The 22519-nt window shown below is 35.2% G+C and overlaps 1 protein-coding gene across 1 annotated transcript; it reads right to left on the bottom strand.

Moving 5' to 3' along the window:
- Positions 1-8751: 8751 nt before the first annotated feature.
- On the bottom strand, positions 8752-15452 carry LOC148782142 (uncharacterized). The gene is made up of 2 exons (XM_088868246.1): positions 13310-15452; positions 8752-9085 (listed from the first exon to the last, which is right to left on the bottom strand). Exons 1-2 carry the CDS (start codon positions 15426-15428, stop codon positions 9024-9026), a joined length of 2181 nt encoding a protein of 726 aa, XP_088724372.1. The 5' UTR covers positions 15429-15452; the 3' UTR covers positions 8752-9023.
- Between the last annotated feature and the right edge of the window lie 7067 nt (positions 15453-22519).

Genomic DNA, 22519 nt, shown 5'->3' with positions numbered 1-22519 from the left:
ACCTTAACTATGCCCGATTTGTGAAGAAGCCTAACCGATTTTTAGAGAGAGAAAAGAAATAGGGGTTTTCATTTTGTTAGGGAAATAACAAGCTGAAGGATTAGGTTTGGGGAACTAATCATCTGTGTACAAATTGCTTGCTCCTGTAAGTTTACAGTTTACATTATATTGTTTATCTTTGTTATCACATAATCAAAAATAAAATATTGATTACTTCGTCCTGTAGTCACACTCTCTGCTTCTCATTCACCACTAAAGACTATATTTTGAGCTCTAATTTGTGCCATAAACAATATTTTTATAAAAACAATTATCACAAATAATCACAGAAATCTGCATGCATATGATTTTCCTTACACATGCTTTACTTTACAAATGATTTGCTATAAACAGTATTTCATTTACACAATGATTTTCATAATAACAATTGAAATCTACACCTATTTGTTTAAGTCTGAAAAATGGGGAAAAAAAGTTCATATCTTCAATCTGCAACACTCTGGCTTTGAAGAACACAATGAGGAAAACAATTTCTATTTGAAGTTTTTTTTTTTGAAATAATTTTTTTTTTTCAAAAATATGAAAGTAGCAATGGCTGCATTACAGCAATGGTTGCAATAGACAAAACAGGAAAAAAAAAATCCTTCGAAAAAAAATATGGGCAAAAAAGGATACGATTTTTTGGCTGGATTTAAATCGTATTATGAAAAACTACGTTTTGAGCTCTAATTTGTGCCGAAACAATATTTTTATAAAAATAATTATCACAAATAATCACAGAAATCTACATGTATACGATTTTCTTTACACATGCTTTACTTTACAAAATGATTTGCTATAAACAATATTTCATTTACACAATGATTTTCCATAATAACAACTGAAATCTGCCTCTATTTGTTTAAGTTTAAAAAACAGGGAAAAAAAATTCATATCTTCACTCTGCAACACTGTGGCTTTGAAGAACACAATGACGATAAAAATTTCAATTTTAAGTTTTTTTTTGAAATAATATTTTTTTTTTCAAAAATGTGAAAGTAGCAATGGTTGCAATACACAAAATAGAAAAAAAAAAAAAAAAAATCCTTCGAAAAAAATTATGGGTAAAAAAAAGGTACGATTTTTTGGCCTGATTTAAATCGTATTATGAAAAAAGTGGGTTTTAAACATTTTTATGAAAACTACGTGATTTTTTTCCTGCCTTTTTCAAAAAAAACAATGGGCAATGCGAAAACTCACATTAGGTGAATGATTAGCCAGAGTTGAGGGCACAGAGTGTAAGGATGGTGTCTTTGTGGGATAACGAGGAGGAGGAAATGGTGAAGAAGTACCTGTTGAAGGGCCAGAAGGGGGAACTTGGCCCTTCATGGCCTCAGAGGTGACCACCAAAGCAAGGAGGACAAGGCATGACAAGCTCAAAAAGGATTTCATGGTTCTCTAAGGAGTAAGATGCACTGAAGAATTCTACATAGACTAAGAGTCCACCACCATATGTATTTATAATGAAACCCGGTTGATCTTCTCTTCTCATACTTGCTAAATACATGGGCAAGGATTAATTTTATTTCCTATTTCTTTCTTCCTAAATAAAGTGGTTTGGATTCATTTTCTCCCCATGCATCACTAAACTGATTTAGGAACTGCACTCTGAGGAACTGCAATTCTTGTTATGGAAACTTTTTATTGTAAATCTTATCGCCTTTTTTATTGTTAATAGTGCAAATACTTTCTTTTTGGGTAATATTGTTAATATTGCAAATCCTTTTTTTTATTGTTAATATTGCAAATTCTTGTTATGGAGATTTTATTATTGTTAATTTTGCAAATACTTTCCATTTGGGTAAGTAATATTGCAAATCTTATCATTTCCATCAGGGTTTTAAAAATCGGCGGGAATCGGTCACCCCGTGTCGATTCTTCTGTAAAGGGAATCGGTCATCTAAATGGCGATTTCCATATCGATTCTTCTGTAAAATCAGGACAGCTATAAATGGCGATTTTCGTGTTGATTCTTTTGTAAAATTAGGAATCGCCCTATCCTAGAAGAGAGTCGGCAATTTTGAATCGTGAATCGCTCCGATTACGTCATAAATGGCGATTTCCGCCGCTTAATGACGTCAAAGGGCGAGTCCTTAACTGAGAACATTTTGTTCAAAATATTACCACAGGTGTACCTTTTCTCTCTATCGCGCCAACGTTAGGGCTTTTGTAAATGTATTTATACCATGAAAGCTTTTTCCAATTCTTCGATATGGGACTTGCGCTGAGCGATATTATGTTGAAAATTCATTCAATATAGGTAATTATTGTAGAAAACTCTTTAGCAACGTGCGAAGGTCTGTGGTAGTTAGCAGCAATGTTTCTATGCGTGATGTCCCAATATCTAATCCTAGTTCGTACCAAAAAACTAAAATGAAGAAAATAAGAGTAATGACCCTCCCACATCCATGTGTGTAGGACCTGAAAGGATCACTATTAAATTTGGCACAGATATTTAGGGAAGTTATTAAATTTGGCATAGATCTCAGTGATCCTTACACATGAGTGTGGGACTTGACTTTTCTATATATCTGTACCAAATTTAATGGTGATCATTGGAGGTCCTACACACATGGGTGTGAGAGGGTCTCATATAATCATTACCCAGAAAACAATATCATGAAAAAAATAAAAAGTAATAAAACAAGCAAAGACAAAGAAAAAGGTAATATAACATCCTTTTTTTTTTTCTTGTAAAAAAAAAAAGAAGGTAATACTACAAATATCATATTTTATAGTAAAAAAAAAAATACAAAAAATATTTATTGTAAAAAAAAAAAAAGATATTTCTTAATACAAAAAATATTTTTTAATACAAATTAGGAATAACTGATCTAATTATAATTATTATTTTTATAATATGGTAAGCTTTAACATAAATTTAGGAATATTAATTTTAAGATATGATTCATCCAGTTGCACCTTCCAGTACGACTACCTTGTTACGACTTCACTCCAGCCACTAGCCTTGCCTTCGGCATCCCCCTCCTTGCGGTTAAGGTAATGACTTCTGGTATGGCCAGCTCCCATAGTGTGACGAGCGGTGTGTACAAGGCTCGGGAACAAATTCACCACCGTGTGGCTGATTGGTGATTACTAGCGATTCCGGCTTCATGCAGGCGAGTTGCAACCTGCAATCTGAACCGAGGACGAGTTTTGGAGTTAGCTCCATTTGAAATATTTCTCTGTCTCTAAGAATCTCTTCCATTAAATTTATTCTAGAATTCTAAAAAATTATATTTTCGAAAATTTGAAGTGTTATTTCAAAAATTGATGCGCATTCAAATAATTTCTATATTGATAATTAAATATTTTATTTATTTATTTATTTGCATTATAAATCTTGTAATGTATTATTTTTCTTACAGTTGTCAATTATTCATTTCAAATTAAATGGTATTATAAAATATTTTAAATTTGTTATTATTTATGTAATAAAATATAAACCAACAATTTTCGTTGCAATATATAATATTATAGTTAGATAGGTTGTAATAATTTTGGATTATAGTTAGTTAGGTTGTAATAATTTGGTTTTTTTTTTGTTTTTAGTGGATTAGGGTTTTCCGCCAATTCAAGATTTTAGTGGCAATTTTTCATCGATTTAATCCATTATTTATTGTAGTATATGTATGATTATATACTTTATCCATTGTAATTCTATGTTTTTTGTTTTATGTGATGCAAATTTAATGGTTAACATAAGTTCATACAGGGAAAGAACATCTTAATTATTCGTAAATTGATTAAAAATGAAAGTTAATATTGTAATACCCATATTTCTTATTGGATTTTTAAAAAATAATATTTATAATGAATTTTCATATATTTTTTGGATATTTTTAAAGCCTAATCGGACCGTTTCGGTCGATTCCTGATCCGGATCCCCGATTTGCTGATCTAGATGGGTTTTTGAGGTGCCCAATCCGGGGCACCAATCCATTTTTTAAACCACTGGTTTAGAGCCTAGGCTCTATATAAAATTTTTCCAAATTTAAAAAATGGGCAGTCTCGATCAGTGTAAGAAAAAATCGAACCGGAATGGTTAACTAGACATGGGGCCAGAAGCGATTCAACTGGCTTAATCGGTAAACCAGCCGGCTTAAACAGCCTAGCCGAGCAAGTCCTGGGCGGTAAAAAAGGTATTAAAGCAAATAAAAATACAAAAATATAATAAAATATGAAAAAAATAATTAAAGCATAACCAACTGAAGTAATTAATGAAACTCCTAAGTTGTTTCATCTCTCTCTCTCTACTAACAACCTCTTCCATTAAATTGTTCCATACACCTTATTTTAAAAATATATTTTAAAAATAAAACTCTTCAAGTCAAATATAATAATAACATAAATAAATTGAGTTAGAGATATTTATTTTATTGTCATTTTAAATTTTAAAATTTAAAATTTAAAATTTATTTTGATTATATATGAATTTAGTACAATAAACACTCAACATAAACCAGGTTTTCAGTATTTGCATATTTTTGACACAATAATAAAAAACCATAATGTAATTGTCACTATTTCTTTCAGAAATATAAAAAACTAAATTTTTTTATATATATTTTTTAAGCCAAAACCTGCTAATCCAGATCGTCGATCCACCGATTCGAAACAGTTCTTTGAGTGGCCAATCCAGGTCACCGATCTATTTTTTTAAACTTTGCTACTGATGGAGCCACTATGAAAGTTTATAAGCTTATTACTACACCTTTGATCGCTCTTGTAAATTAAATGTTTATGTTGTCTAGCATGTTTCATCCATCATTATGAATCTACTCTCTGTTGGCCAAATTAATCGATCCAATTGTAATGTGGTTTTCTCTCCTGTCGGATGTTATATGTAGGGTCAGCAGTCAGGGAAGATAATTGGGACTAGGCATAAAGCTCGTGACCTCTACTTTCTGAAACATCATCATTTGAAGATTCCTACTAAAACCTCAGCTTGTGCTGCAGCAGTTTATACATGACCTTTATGGCATTAGAGTTTGGCAATTATCGTTTACAATTTGTGTTTTCTTGTGATTTTATACGTTCTAAAACTTTGTATACTGTTAAAGAGTGTGAATCTTATATACTCTCTAAAATGCATGAATTTCCATTTAGTCATGGTTATTCTATTTCTACAACTATGTTTGATATCGTGAATACTGATGGTTGGGGACAAACTCCACTTTTGTCTAAGGGTCACAATAGTATGTCATTTCTATTGATGATCATACTAGATAAACATGGATTTTCTTTGGGAAAAATCGTAGTGAGTTATATGACATCTTTATCAAGTTTTATTCATATATTGAAACTCAGTTTTCTGCCAAAATCAAAGCCTTACGATATGATTTCAGTGGGGAATATATTAGTGGGACATTTCAAAAGTTTTTTTTTAATAAAAATATCCAACATAAAAAGTCGTGTCCTTATATGCCTAAGCATAATGGCATTTCGGAGCACAAAAACCGTCACATTCTAGAAACTGCACGTGCACTTTTCCTGTCAGCCTTGGATCCAAAGATGTTTTAGGTTGAAGATTTTTACACATCATTTTATTTAATTAATATTATGTCATTTTCTATTTTGTTTGGATGTTCACATTCGAGAAATCATTTAGTAAAACCCTAGATTAATCTGTTCTACTTATCTTTAGTTGTACATGTTTTCTTCTATTGCCAACATCTGAAATGGAGAAATTGTTAGCCAAAGCACTCAAGAATTATTTTTTGGGTGATCCTGATAACCAAAAGGGATATAGATGCTATGATCTTGAAACTCAGAAACTTCGTATATCTCGAAACATGCTATTTTCTAAGCACATTTCTTTTTATTCAACTCCACATGTTGTTGATTCTTACTTCTACTTCTTTTCTTGTTCCTTTTTTTTATAATTGTTCTCTAGTGTCTCCAATATCACCACCTATAGATGGTCCAATGGTAGAATACTCACCTATTGATGATGAACCAATTCAGGCACTTGCACCTATCTTTCTTATGTAAACGGCTTCCGTCTACAGCTGTACTCATGTCTCTATTGTACCTGCATGTTTCATTGACTATGAAACCTTCTTACCATAGTATCAGGCTTTTGTTGCTTCTTTTCATTCTTCCTCTGCACCACAAACCAACAGTGAAGCTACAAAAAAGCCTGAATGACAAACATGTCATGGCTGAAGAATTAGCTGCTCTCAATAGAATGCATGCTTGAGATGTCGTTGCTCGTCCCAATAGCAAAAATGCCATTGGCTGTTAGTGGGTTTACAAGATCAAAATAAAAGCTGATGGTAACATTGAGCATTATAAGGCACGCCTTATGACTAGAAGTTATAGTCAAGAGTTTGAAATTGATTTTGCTGAAAATTTTGCTCATGTAGTCTACATGACTACAGTTCGCAACCTGATTTCTCTGACTGCCATTCGTTAGTGACATCTATATCAACTTGATGTCAAAAATGCATTTCTCAATGGTGATCTTACAGAGAAAGTTTATATAAAGCTATACCATGGGGTTTTAAATCCTGATAATAAAGTTTGTCGTTTATAACATGTACTCGATGGTCTTAAACAAGCTCCACGTGCTTGGTTTGACAAATTTAGTACTGCTGTTATTTCTGCAAGTTTTTGACAAAGCTATTATGTCCTTGCCATGTTCATATTAGTCATAGCCAAATGACGTACAATTCTCTTGCTCTACTTGGTGATGATGAAAACACAGTTCATTGAATTAAGCAACGACTACATCAGCTTTTTGAGATAAAAGATCTAGGATTCTTAAGGTTTTTTTGGGCCTAAAAGTTCTCTTATTTGTTTTCTTAGCTGATGATGGCACACATACTAAGTTGAATGTCAAACTTCGTTCTACTGATGGTGAGCTTCTTCTTGATCTTATATTTTGCCGACAAGTGGTTGGAAATTTAATTTATTTGACCATCTCTCGGCTAGACATTGCTTATGTTGTTCATCTAATTAGTCGATTTTTAGTGCTCTTCACTCTGTTCAGCTGGCAGCTATCTTATGTACTATTTGTTATATTTAGGATACTCTCGATCATGCTACATGGTTCTCCTCGACTTTCTTACTTGAGCTTCGTACTTACACTGACTCTTATTTTGCATGATCCACTTCAGATTGGAAATCTACTACAGGTTTTTTAATTTTTCTTGGTGACTCCCTTCTTTCTTTGAAGAGCAAGAGGTGACAATTGCATTGCTCACTCTATTATTAAAGCTGAGTATCATGCTATGTCTCAAACAACAGCTGAGGTTGTTTGGCTTAGTTGATTATTGGCTGACTTGGGTCTAAAAGTATACGCTTTGATTTCTTTATATGGTGATAATAAAAGCGCAAATTTTATTGCTCAAAACCCTGAGTTCCATGAGCGTACCAAGGATTTTGAAGTGGATTGTCATTTTATTTGAAAAGAATATCCAGTTAGGACACTTTCTTTTCCTTATATGCACTGCTTGCTAACTTCTTTACAAAGTCTCATAATGCTCATCGGTTCTCCAACCTTGTTTCCAAACTGTCAATGGTTTGCTTTCAACCATCACGAGTTTGAAGGAGAGTGTGTGTATATTATTTGTATATTTGAATTCCTTTTCTATTTGATATCATGCAAGCTGTCATGCAGATTGTGATATCTCATTTTATATTTTCTTTCAAGTTTGTATGATTACACAGGTTGTATAATGCTTCCAATATTTTATAAATATAGGGGTCTTTTTCCTGTGATCAAAATACTGAGAAATACAATTCTATCACAGACCCCTTTATTCAGTGCATATTCTTAGTCAGTTAATGACAGAACCAAGAAAGCCACATCTTGACGCCGCCATTAGAGTGATTTGATACTTTAAAGGATCTTCTGGACAATGTATTCTATTAATGATTTACACATCTTTGCATATTGGGACTCCGACCGAGCTAGTTATTGAATCTTTCTTGGCAGCAACTCTTTTTCTTGGAAAACCAAGAAGCAACCCATTGTTTTTCTATTTTTCAGTTGAAGCTAAATATCGTGCTATGGCCACTGCTTATTATGAATTAACTTGGTTAAGATATCTCTTCAAAGATCTTGGATTTTCTCATGGTGGACCTATGACAATATACTGTGATAATAAATCGGAAATTTATGTTGCCATGAATCCAGTTTACCACGAGAGGACCAAACACATTGAACTTGACAGCCATATTATTCATGAGTAAATTCAACAAGGAAAAATTCAAACCACGCATATTCCAACCACTCATCGACGTGGTGACATTTTCACCAAAGCCAGCAAGGATCAATTTCAGTTGTTAGCACGCAAGTTGGGCATTCTCGATGTTCATTTTCGAACTGAAGGGGGGACTCTTACAAGAATTTCGAACTAAAGGGGGACGCTTACAAGAATTTGGACATGATCCCTGCAAACTATTGACTTGAGCCATAATGGCCACAAATCTTTGGCCAACATGTATTTTACCTAGTCCTCAGAGAGAGCTTTGGAAGGAGAGAGGAGAGAGAGAGTATGAAAAAATAAAAATAAAATTTTTTTAAAAATAAAATATTGTTTCACTAGGTCTTATATGTAAATAAATGATGTGTTAACGTTCTTAACTACGGATAAGCAGAATAGATATCCCAATACACACATCCGCGTAGGTAGAAATGGACTGAGATTCTGTAACATTAGGGACTTGTTTGGTCTGGCAGATGAAGCTCTTTAGAAAAGCATAGGTGTAAAACACATTTTTTTATAAGTTTCACACTTGTGATTAGAGGTGGCTACAACCAAACAAGCAGAACCGACATATGATGGATATTTTGTCCATAACAAACAGCAATCTTTATGGGCCTAGCATTTAAAGTCTTACTATTAACGACTTATATCCCATTCAAAAACGCCAAATACCTATACAAATAGAATAGAACTCTAGATGAGCCCAACATAGATTTCAGCGGAGAAAACTCCACTTTATTTCTATATTATTTGTGCGATGGAAGCATATTAATCGCAACACCAGTAGCAAGTAGGCCCCCCTCTGAACCGCACTATGCAACATCGGCAATCTGCAAAAGTGATTGTAAATATAACTTAGTTCACACGGTTAGGACAATGAATAAGGCTATAAAGACTACAAAACACCTCAAAATACCATTGTTCACGGTGGTTACTAGGGCGGGCAAAGGGCTTGGGGGTTGGGCCACCATGGGTGTAGGACAGGACAGGGCTCGGCTTGGACCAGGTCCGCAATAGGGCTAGCCTGGTTCGGTTGGCCCAACCAGTTTTTCTTCTTGTCTTTTCTTTCTTACTTCTTCTTTTTTCTTTTAATTTATTGTATTTTGCCAGGGTCGGGTTGGCCCTGCTAGGGCTAGGACTGAGCCTAGACCTGTGCCTCTTCAGACTTATCAGGGCTGGGCCAGGCTTGGGCCAGCCATTTAGGGACTGTGGTTTGGCTAGGGCCAGGGGGTGGCCCAGCCCATTGGCAACACTAGTGGTTAGGGGCATTGTGCGAGGGTGTAAAGAAAAAGAAAAACGCTCTAAAAATGGTAAAAGTAAGTCAAAATGTCATTAAGAGGTCAAATCATCTCATTTAGATCTAAGTATTTACCTTTGATAATTAGTTTAGTTGATGATTTTTTGAACTTCAGTTTGTTTTTTTAATACCAAATTGGCCTTTGTTATGGGCTTGGAATCCAAATCAAGTGCTATTTGAATTGTATTATGACTATTGTCCATTGAATGGATTATAGGCTGGTCTAGTCAAAATTGGTTTGACCGACCGCCAATGGAATTTGTTGGATTGACTATTTTAAGAGTTAAAAATAAAAACTTAGCCATTATAACTAAAAATTGTTTAGTTTGTCTAAAAAAAAAAAAAAAAACAAAAACAAAACAGTTGGACAAAATTGCAAAAACTAAACAAATATTAATTTTGATTAGTATATAGCCAAACATTACTCTACTTTAAATTGGATAGTCTTGAGTTTCCAATCATAGAAGCAAGTGGCTGGACCAACCAGTAAGGTTTGATCTTGATAACACAAACAGAACATGTGGGGGGGTGTTTTTATGTCCTTGGCTCCATTGGCTAGGCTAGAGGCAAATGATAATGGACTTCAAACCCTTATCATATTTGTTTCCATTTATGTTTTATGAACCTAGAATTAGGGTTGGGAATGGACCAGGTGACCTGGCGGCCCAAACCAGATGGTCGGGCCCCTTTAGCTCAGTCTATGCTTAGGTCGGGCCCGGTCCCTCTGGCCCAGTCCTGACCCACTACCAACCCTATCGAAAACAACTAGGACAGAAACCAAGTCTAGATGTATAACCCCAAATGAGCGAGTCTAGTTTCTTCATGTGGTTCAATTTAAGCATCTCGAGTAGAACACCGAGACTACCCTTGCAGGGAACAAGCAATCCAGTGAAAAGATAGGTTTTGTATTGTAACCCAAAGTTTCCAAATGGGGCTGCCAATGGGCTGTGTTTGTGTGGGCTAGATCTGGCCTTGGCCTTGGCCTGGTAGGGTCTTTATCAAGAACTACCTAGGTTGGGCAGAGCCAGGCATGATTTTCTCGGCTGAATTTGTTGGCCTGGGCATGGGATTATTCATGTTGGGCCAGGCCTGGGCCCGACCAATAGTTAACTAATTTCTAACAAGGTAATAAGAAAGAGAAAATGTACAAATAATAAAATTTAATTTTGGTACAATAAAGTCGGATATGCAGTTGTGAAATCGAACATTATATGGCTACATTGTTAGCTTGAATTCCGTAAAAACTTTCCACATCTCAGCCATCTGATTTTACATTTGATGGCTTGGGGTGTCTCTTAACCTTTTATGTGCATGTCCCATTGTACACAATCCCTAAGTTGTGGCTTCATGACCTTTTTATACATGCCTAATTCCAGGGTATTGTTCCTTCAAAATTCATACCCAAACTAACAATAATGTATAAATCTTTTGAGTGATTAGGGGTCGGAGTTAACAATGCTGTTCGATTCCTACTGTTGAACTACCAAAAAAAAAAAAAAAGTGACCGCACGAAATCTAAGGTCACGAGGACCATCACCATTGGAACATAATTGGAGAGAAAATCTCCTGGCTATTGGTTTCAAATGGACGGTGATGACCGTCATGACCATACATTTTTTATAAAAAACAAGCAGCATAACACACTTCCTCAAAAGAGTGCTCAAAAGTTAGAACTCACACAACATGGTCCTTGCTTTGCTAGAGAGAGAGAGAGAGAGAGAGAGAGAGAGAGAGTCAGGCAGTGGTGAGGGAAGAGGAGGAACAGGCCCTCATGAGAAGAATTGAGAACATGAAGACAAGCTTCATGGTGGGAAGAGCCATAGCTTAGAAGGTTTAGGGAGTATGAGCAGTTGGTAGAGAGAGAAAGCTGTTAAAAATTTATAGAGAGAGAAAGCTCCGTCAATGCATAGAGAGAGAACTGTTTTAGACACGGTTGGCATTAAAAGATATGCATTTGGACATTGGTTAACATTAAAAAAGAAAAAGTATTTGGGTGTGCGTGAACGCTGGAGAGAGAGATTAATGGTTTCATATAGAAAGAGAGATTAATTGTTGCATGCTGATAAGCCTCAAGTCTTGCAGAATCAATTAAAGCACGGACTAAAAAAAACTGGGTTTAGTCAGCTTGACCAAATATACGTTTGGACCTAAATATTGGACCGAAGTCATGTCGAGGCCTACAGTACTTCGATCTGACCTGGGTTGGGTCTTGATCTTAGTCAATCATGGAACTTATTGGGTCTGGTTAGATCCGAGCGTACTGGGGCCGGGCCGACCGGCCCATTGCCGGCCTTACAAGGAAAGTACTAGGGTCAAACAAACTCCCCAACGCTTGGAGGGTCCACCAATTTTTGCATTATTGCTTTTCTATGTAAGACTTTTCTCGACATTGGTTAACATTCAAAAAAGAAGAAAGTATTTGGGTGTGCATGAACGCCAGAGAGAGAGATTAATGGTTTAATGTAGAGAGAGATTAATGGTTGCATGTAGAGAGAGAGATTTAAGCTTCAAGTTTTGGGGAATCAATTAAAGCATGGACTAAATTTTGGGGTGGAAATTGGGTTCAGTCAGCTTGCCGGTAGACCCAACATAGGTTCGGGCTTGGACCTAAATATTGGAGCTGGAGGTCATGTTGAGGTCCACTTGACTTCAATCCGACCTGGGTTGGGTCTTGGTCATGATCAATCGTGGAACTTATTGGGTCAGGTTAGGTCTAATTCAAACCTATCCCAACCTAAACCTGACCGATTGTACTGGATCGGACCAGGCCAACCGGTCCATCATTTTTTGCATTATTGCTTTTCCATAATAGACTTTTCCTAATGGGCAGCCAATTTCTCATGAAATAGTACTCATATTCTTTTGGGTACAAAATAGTTTTTATAGTGTTAAAATATAAAATCGGATACTTGAGGGTTCACCACTAACTAAGCAAAAAATTTAGAAAAAAAACTTGAGCCAATTACGTACACACACACAAAAAGGGCGAATTGACTAAAAAATTACAAAGACAGTCGATTACTGTAGATTTTTTAAATTTTTTTCAAAATGCCCCCACGGTCTGAAGATACTATCCCCAAACTGGTTTTGATTTTTCTTGTCTTTTTAGATTTCTTGGTTGTCCTATGTTTAGGACAGTTAGCGACCAATCCAAGGTCCCCATCTGAAGACTACCCAGATTGTGGTGTTACACCAAGCTATACGTAGTCCGAGGATAGAGATCTCAGACTACTTGCATAGGCTCAATCCAGTTAACAGTCCGAGGTCCCCATCCTCGGACCACCCACGTTGTGGCATTTGACCACCTTAGGGGCGGTCCAAGGATTGAGACATCAGACCACCTGTAATGAGGTATTGCCCACAATAAAATCCAAGGTAATAAAGGTCGTTGCCCATGATAGCCCTCGATTTCAAATGGACGGTTATGACTCTCATGACTTTAAGGGCGTGTTTGATTTTTGGAAGATGTGGATTTAGAAATCGTGTCATCCAGTACTATAGCACTTCCCTGTTTGATAACGAGGAAGTTTTACAGTAAGGTGGATACTGAGGTATCCATTTGCCTTGTATTTCAGGCTAAAATGTGGATACTACCAGTTACATGGAGGACCATGAAATTTGGGGTATCCACTTTCATGAAAGATGCGGTTTCAAAAACATCTTCTAGAAATCAAACACACCCTAAACCTCTCATAGAAACAAAGGGACATAGTATACTTTCCTTAAAAAAATGAGTACTCAAAAGTCGGAAACTCACTTGACATGGGCCTTGCATTGTTTGAGAGTGATTCAAGTCCTGCTGAAGGAAGAGGGACCGGAACTGTTGGGGGATGAAGTGGAAGTGTCTTTGCATCGCCAGATACAGAGTCAAAAATCGAAGCCGAAGATACAAAGTCGAGCCCTGGTGGGGGTGGAGAACGAATTACTACGATGGGGTAAGGTTCAGGATCATCTGAGGCCAGAGATACAGAGTCGAGCCCGTGTGGGGGTGGGGAACGAATTACTATGATAGGGTGAGGTTCAGGATCATCTGAGCCCAAAGATATAGAGTCGAACCTTGGTGGGGGTGGGGAACGAATTACTACGATGGGGTGAGGTTCAGGATCATCTGAGCCCAAAGATATAGAGTCGAGCCCTGGTGGGGGTGGGAAAGGAATTACTACGATGGGGTGAGGTTCAGGATCATCTGAGCCCAAAGATACAGAGTCGAGCCCTGGTGGGGGTGGGGCATGAATTACTACGATGGGGTGAGGTTCTGGATCATCTGAGCCCAAAGATACAGAGTCGAGCCCTGGTGGGGGTGGGGCATCATTGACTATTATGGGATAAGGTTCAGAATCATCTGAGCCCAAAGATACAGAGTCGAGCCTTGGTGGGGGTGGGAAAGGAATTACTACGATGGGGTGAGGTTCAGGATCATCTGAGCCCAGAGATACAGAGTCGAGCCCTGGTGGGGGTGGGGCATCATTGACTATGATGGGGTAAGGTTCAGGATCATCTGAGCCCAAAGATACAGAGTCAAGCCCTGATGGGGGTGGGGAACAAATTACTACGATGGGGTGAGGCTCAGGATCATCTGAGCCCAAAGATACAGAGTCGAGCCTGGGTGGGGGTGGGGGATAAATTACTACGATGGGGTGAGGTTCAGGATCATCTGAGCTCAAAGATACAGAGTCGAGCCCTGGTGGGGGTGGGGAACGAATTACTACGATGGGGTGAGGTTCAGGATCATCTGAGCCTAAAGATACAGAGTTGAGCCTTGGTGGGGGTGGGGAACGAATTACTATGATGGGGTGAGGTTCAGGATCATCTGAGCTCAAAGATACAGAGTCGAGCCCTGATGGGGGTGGGGAACGAATTACTACGATGGGGTGAGGTTCAGGATCATCTGAGCCTAAAGATACAAAGTTGTGCCTTGGTGGGGGTGGAGAACGAATTACTATGATGGGGTGAGGTTCAGGATCATCTGAGCCCAAAGATACAGAGTCCAGCCCTGATGAGGGTGGGGAACGAATTACTACGATGGGGTGAGGTTCAGGATCATCTGAGCCCAAAGATACAGAGTCGACCCCTGGTGGGGGTGGAAAAGGAATTACTACGATGGGATGAGGTTCAGGATCATCTGAGCCCAAAGATACAGAGTTGAGCCCGGGTGGGGGTGGGGGATAAATTACTACGATGGGGTGAGGTTCAGGATCATCTGAGCCCCCCAAAGATACAGAGTCCAGCCCTGGCGAGGGTGGGGCATAAATTACTACGATGGGGTGAGGTTCAGGATCATCTGAGCCCAAAGATATAGAGTCGAGCCCTGGTGGGGGTGGGGAACGAATTACTACAATAGGGTGAGGTTCAGGATCATCTGAGCCCAAAGATACAGAGTCGAGCCTGGGTGGGGGTGGAGAACGAATTACTACGATGGGGTGAGGTTCAGGATCATCTGAGCTCAAAGATACAGAGTCGAGCCCTGGTGGGGGTGGGGAATGAATTACTACGATGGGGTGAGGTTCAGGATCATCTGAGCCCAAAGATACAGAGTCGAGCCCTACTGGGGGTGGGGAACGAATTACTACGATGGGGTGAGGTTCAGGATCATCTGAGCCCAAAGATACAAAGTCGAGCCCTGGTGGGGGTGGGAAAGGAATTACTACGATGGGGTGAGGTTCAGGATCATCTAATGCCAAAGATACAGAGTCGAGCCCGGGTGGCGGTGGGGCATAAATTACTACGATGGGGTGCGGTTCAGGATCATCTGAGGCCAAAGTTACAATGGGTTGAGGTTCAGAATCGAATTCTAGACTTGAAGCCAAAGAAATGGCGGCCATGGCAAAGAGAACAATGGAATACATGAGGGCAAACTTCATGGTTGCAAGAGCCATGGTTTAGAAGGTGAGGGGTAGGGACACTTTGTGTTGTATGCATGTAAAATGTATTTTTATAGAGAATGAGAAAGCTATGTTCCTAGACCGATGCATGCATTATTTGGATAAGGTTGTCATTTACTATTCTGGTAATAGTACTAATGCTGGCTGCCTTCCTCATGCGTCTTCCTAAATGGGAAAAAGCATGCCTTTTGGATTAACACGATATTATGTGATTCTAAGAAAGGGAAAACTTTATATAGAGCCGAGGCTCTAAACAATCAAATTAGAGGCCACAACAAAAACTTAATTAGAAGAGGTTGTTGTGATGCCCACGTATCCTCGAATTGACCATCTCGAGATCATGATGCATGGTCATGGGAAAAACAATTGATTGCAAGTTTTGAAAATAGTGCATCTTGTAACGCATATTTGGACCGTCAATTTTCAAGATTTTTAAGTTTTCATATATCTGCTCGATCTACACTATTTTTAAAGCTTTAAATTTTATTATTATAGATAATATATTTTAAAGCTATTACAAAGATTTTCACTATTAAAACCACATTTTTTGATACTATTTGAAGGTTGGATTTACTTTGATTGTATAGAACCTTGGTTCTATACAAACTGCACCCCATAAAGAAAGCAAGATTTTCCCTTGAATTTCTCCAAGAGAGAGAAAGAGATCCCCATGAGTCCCCTTACATGGGAAACATGCCAGCCAATGTATGACGCACTTTATGTAATATTCCCAAAGAAAGATTACAGATCCCACACATGAGAGAGAGAGTAAGTCTTATATGTATTGCCACATCAGTGAGAGATGGATCTTAAGCCTTATGAGCAGTGGTAAGTTGTCATACCAATTTTGTGTGCATGTGTGTGAGAGAGACTCATAAGCAAGGGTAAGTTTTAATATCTAATTGGGATAAAAGAAAAATCTAGTACTAAGATTTAATTTGCCTTATCAATTACGTTTTCTGTGTTTAGGAATTGGGCTTGCGCTTGAGCGGTTAGCAGTTGATGTCGAGCAATGCTACATCTTGCATTATTCAAAGTTCAATTCTTACAAGTAACAATCCAAAAAAAATTACTTCTTCCATGCTATTTAGGCTGTCAACTTCTCCACTCATGTCAATTGGTTTTCTACATTAAATAAGGTTTTGAGATTACCTCTTACTCTCACTTCCACATGTAGTTTTTAATTTGTTTGTTTAAAGAGAGAGAGATGGTGCTGTGTATTGTTATTGAGAGAGAGTATGCTTTTAAAATATACAATATCTTTCTATTTTTCAAAAATCAAATGATATCTAAATTTAGGGTGACAAAGAAAATCTATAGATTTTGATAGATTTAGGAGAGTAATAAAATATTTAGGTTTAGACAATAAGTTTAAAGAGAGAGATAGTACCATGTATTGTTATTTAGAGAGAGTATGCTTCTAAAATATGTTTAGGAGTGATGTACACTATCTTTTTATTTTCCAAAAATCAAATGATATCTATATTTAAGGTGAAAAGAAAATCAAAAGATTTTTGGAGATTTTAGGAGAGTAATAAAATATTTCGGTTAAAAATTTAAGTTCAAAGAGAGAGATAGTACCAGGTATTGTTATTTAGAGAGAGTATGATTCTAAACTATTTTTAGGGATGATGTACAATATCTTTCTATTTTTTAAAAGTCAAATGATCTATATTTAAGGTGACAGAGAAAATCTATAGATTTTGAGAGATTTTAAGAGAGTAATAAAATATTTAGGTTCAAATGATATGTTTAAAGAGAGAGAAATAGTACCATGTATTGTTATTTAGAGACAGTATGCTTCTAAAATATGTTTAGGGATGATGTACAATATCTTTCTATTTTTCAAATATCCAATCATATATGTATTTAGGGTGACAGAGAGAAAATCTATGGACTTTGAGAGATTTTTAGGAAAGTAATAAAATACTTAAGTTCAAAGGATTATGCTTAAAGAGAGAAAGATAATACCATGTATTGTTATTGAGAGAGAGTATGCTTCTAAAATATGTTTAGGGATGGTGTACAATATCTTTCTATTTTTCAAAAAATGAAATGATATCTATATTTAGGGTGACGAAGAAAATCTATAGATTTTGACAGATTTTAGGAGAGTGATAAAATATTTAGGTTCAAAAGATATATTTAAAGTGAGAGATAGTACCATGTACTGTTATTTAAAGAGAGTATGCTTCTAAAACATGTTTTAGGACGATGTACAATATCTTTCTATTTTCCAAAAAATCAAATGATATCTATATTTAGGGTGAAAAAGAAAATTTATAGATTTTGAGAGATTTTATGAGAGTAATAAAATATTTAGGTTAAAAGGTTATGTTTAAAGAGAGAGAGAGAGATAGTACCATGTACTGTTATTTGGAGAGAGTATGCTTCTAAAATATGTTTTAGGATGATGTACAATATCTTTCTATTTTTTAAAAATCAAATGACATCTATATTTAGGGTGACAGAGAAAATCTATAGACTTTGAGAGATTTTAGGAGAATAATAAAATACTTAGGTTCAAATGATATGTTTAAAGAGAGAGATAGTACCATGTATTGTTATTTAGAGAGAGTATGCTTCTAAAATATGTTTAGGGATGATGTACAATATCTTTCTATTTTTTTAAAATCAAATCATATCTATATTTAGGGTGACAGAGAAAATCTATGGTCTTTGAGAGATTTTTAGGAGAGTAATAAAATATTTAGGTTCAAAGGAATATGCTTAAAGAGAGAGACAGATAGTACCATGTATTGTTATTGAGAGAGAGTATGCTTCTAAAATATGTTGAGGGATGATGTACAATATATTTCTATTTTTCAAAAATCAAATGATATATATATTTAGGGTGACAGAAAAAATTTATGTTTTTGAGAGATTTAGAATAATAATAAAATATTTAGGTTCAAAGGATATGCTTAAAAAGAGAGCGACATCACCATCTATTGTTATTGAGAGAGAGTATGCTTCTTAAATATGTTTAAGGATAATGTACAATATCTTTGTGTTTTTCAAAATCAAGTCATATCTATATTTAGGGTGATAGAAAAAATTTATGGTCTTTAAGAGATTTTAAGAGAATAAAAAAATATTTAAGTTCAAAGGATATGTTTAAAGAGAGAGATATCACAATCTCTTTTTTGAATGTTTGAAATGAAATTTAACAACCAGTTTCATTAACTAAGTTCAAAGTTTAAAAGAAATTTTTAAAAATTTGTGATAAATTCCAAGATATAGAATTTCACATATGATAGTTGATTATAACCCCCTGGTCTTATAGTACATCAATAATAAAAATTAGAGAAATCTATCTAAAATTACTCAAGAGATGAAACTTTAACATCTCATTTGTCTTAAAAAGCCAATCAGAGGATATTAATGAGTTAGAACAACTGATAGTTTACACACTTTTGATGTGTTTTAATGCGAAATATTAAATAGTTTATATTTTTTATGTGCTTTGATTAATTTGTTGGAGTGTTTGATACATTTATGCTCCAGTTGGGAATTTGAAACCATCGAGTATAACTTTATACTTCCAAATCATTTGGAAAGCTCATGAATATTTTTTATTTATTGAGCAAATACTGTTTTCTACTCTATTGATCCAAGAACATTGCTCATCCATATGCTCCTCCGCAAGCCAATTATTCTTGATTAATTCAAATTCTTTTTGTCTTTTTTTTTTTTTGGGAAATATATAGATAAATCCTACTTTATTTATTTTTATTTAAAAATAATCCTATATATTTTATATTTTTACAATGAAGTCCTTTCTTAGGAACATAGACTGCATTTGATGTCTGTGCAGCAGTACTGTAAAACGGTGCTCCTCAAACTATTGATAACATCAAACTAAATGTTCATGCCAGCCCTTCCCAATTTTTTTGCATTTTTTCTATTTTTCTTTCTTCGAAATGTGGTTTTTCGTTACGATATTAATTTGAGCTTCCTATACAATGAAATCAATTTTTTATTTCAGAGCTCGATTTAATTTTTTTCCCTTTTTTTTTTTTTTTTTTCTTTGTTCTGATTTTTTTAATTAAAATAAAATATATACCTAATGCTTTTTATTTTATTTTATTTTTATTTTTTCATTTTTTGGATTTTTAACTCTTCAAAAAATTTATTCAATACAAATTTTAAATATATATTTTTGGTTAATCAACAATTAATATTTTATTTTATTAATATTTTTTTAAAAAAATATTATGCATTTTCCAAAATATACAACATGGAAATTTTCAGCATTTCACATTGTGAAATGACTGTGATAAATGATCTAGGAAGATTGGAACCAAACTCTTCATACGATAATTTTGTCATAATATGTAACATATATGTCAATACTTTATCCACAAATCAATTCATACTTATCTTTATAGTTTTTTAATATATTGAATTTTTTATTTATTAGCATGATGTGCCCAAACTGTGTGAACTGGTTTGAGTCCGCCAGTTCATCTGGTCGACTAGGAACAGAAGGATCACCGGTTGGGCCACCTGATCATGTTTTTAAGCACTAGATCACGTATAGCAAATTGTGGTGGTAGCGTTTGTATTTGTACATTCTAGTGTCATTTGGTAAAAATGAGCTGATGAGTAGAGAAAATGTTATTGTGGGAGAGTTCATTAGTAAAATCTCATATCCAATGAATTGATATTCAAAGTGTTGCCTTTCATGTTATTTTTTTTTGGGAATTTGTTTTTCAATAATGGTATAAAGTTTTATTATAGTAGATGTGAAATCCCACGTGGTTAACATGAGGCCATGCGATATACTTGGATCTATTTTTTAGCTTTAATAGGGTGTAGCACTGGAGGGAAAACCCAATGTTATTGGGGCGTGTGTTTGAATTCCTTATCAAAACTACTTTTTTCTATGTTATATATATACTTAATTTATTTAATTTTTAAATATATTTTTATCAAATTGTAAGAATTCTTGGATGACATCCTATTATATGAGTCGTTAGTGGACTAATAACACCTTCAGCTCATTACATATAATTAACGGTTTGGTGACAACTTGTTAGACCATAGACCATGAATGTGAAAATCACAAAATAAATGTGTTTTTTATAAAGAGAAGTTAACTCTTCAAGAAATACACAAGACAAAAAGATAAAAATATACAAGACAAAAAAGATAAATAATAATGAAAAGGAGATATGCAAGTTGAAAGAGATTCACAAAAGGAAACTCTTGAGGTTTTCTATCACGGGGATAGCTGATCTATCAGATTTGATATAAAACCTTTAGTTTTTCGTATGATTTAAAGACAAATCCGAGTAAGTTGTTTATTAATTTTATTTATACATTCTTCTGTTTTCTCTCTCTAAAAAATTGAGTAAAACTTTATCATCACTTTCTCTCTCTAAAAATTGAGGGAAACCTTTCCTGCATGGTGGAGCACTGGCAGCACTGGACTGCAATGAAGGCTGTCGCCATCGCCATCGCCATCGCCATCGCCATGGACCTGAAAAGCTTGGAACCATAACCATAACCAAAACCAGAGCCACTTATGTGTGCTTCATTGAACGGTGCCTATTGATTCATGGGGAGACAATTAGGCTTATCAGGACCGTTAAATCTAGTTTTGCATTTGACGGTTTAATCTCTTTTTGAATTTTTTAGCTTCCCTTTCCTTTTTCATCTTTGCGCGAGCAGCAAAAATGACGGAAACGCCCTCTAATTTTTTTTCCCCCCTCTGCTGAAGGGATTTCATGCGCCAGTGGGACTATACTGTAAAATTACTCTCTCAAGTAAAACTCAATCTATGAGGGTGTCGTATGCATAATGTTGCAACCTAAAATAATCAAAGTAAGGTGCACCTCCCAACCTTTTCATAAGATGCAATTTTGATGTCGAAAATTCTTAGAATGGCCCGAGAATATGTTTTTATCTCTATTTATAAATTTTATAACTCCAAAAGTGGTTCAAATCAAGCAGATCAATAAAATTTGAAGGGTGCAATTTGGATAGAGTCTCGGCTCTAAACAATTGAATTAGAGCCCACCTTCAAATAGTATCGAGAAATTTGATTTCAATACTGAAAAGTTTTGTAATAGTCTTAAATTTTATTTTCATTTTTAGTTATAAAATTTAAAGCTTTAAAAATAGTGTGGATCGAGTCGATCTATGAAAACTTCGAAAATCTTGGAAATTGATGATCCAATATGCGTTAAAAGATGCATTATTTCCAAAACATGAAATCCATTTTTTTCTCATGTCCATGCATCTTGATGTCGAGGTGATCAATTTGATAATATTTGGGCATCAAAACAACCTCTTCTAGTGAAGGTTTTGAGGTAGGCTCTAATTTGATTGTTTAGAGCCTAGACTCTATATAAACTTTTCCCAAATTTAAAAAATGAACAATCTAGATCAATATACGAAAAATTCGAACCGGAACAATTAACCAGACATGGGGCCAGAAGCGGTTCAATTAGCTTAACCGATAAACCGGCCAGCTCAACCAGCCTAGCCGAGCAATTCTGGGCCGGCAAAAAAAGTCTTAAAGCAAATAAAAATACAAAAAATCTAATAAAATATGAAAAATATATTTAAAGCATGATTAAAAAAAATATATCCAACTGAAGCAATTAATGAAACTCCTAAGTTGTTTCATCTCTTTATACTAACAACCTCTTCCATTAAATTGTTTAATATACCTTCTTTCAAAAATAAAACTCCTAAGCCGATACAATAATTACATAAATAAATTGAGTTAGACATATTCATTTTATTGTCATTTTGCATTTGAAATTTTCTTTTCATTATATTATGAATTTAATAGACAACAAACACTCAACATGAAACATGTTTTCAGTATTTACATATTTTTGATACAGTAATGAAAAATCATAATACAATTACTACTATTTCTTTTAGAAACATAAAAAACTAGATTTTCGAAAAATTATAATTTTTTTTTTTAGGCCGAAACTACAATACAGATCGTCAATCCACCGATTCGAGACTGTTCTTTGAATGTTCAATCCAGATCACCGATCGATTGTTTTTTTAACTTTGCTACTTTTGGAGCTACTATGAAAGTTTATAAGGTTTGCACTATT

This window comes from Amborella trichopoda, chromosome 5, assembly GCF_054954075.1.
Source record: "Amborella trichopoda isolate Santa Cruz 75 chromosome 5, AtrichopodaSantaCruz75HAP2 v2.0, whole genome shotgun sequence".
Lineage (NCBI taxonomy): Eukaryota > Viridiplantae > Streptophyta > Magnoliopsida > Amborellales > Amborellaceae > Amborella > Amborella trichopoda.
This window is presented reverse-complemented; position numbering and strand designations above follow the sequence as displayed.

Bases quoted from the DNA above. Each gene is read 5' to 3' on its own strand.
- LOC148782142 (XM_088868246.1), bottom strand. From the start codon at position 15,428: ATGGCTCTTGCAACCATGAAGTTTGCCCTCATGTATTCCATTGTTCTC. The intron at 9,086-13,309 runs GTGAGTTTCCGA...TCACTTTTGCAG, and splicing joins CAATGCAAGGCCCATGTCAA to ATTGCCGATGTTGCATAGTG.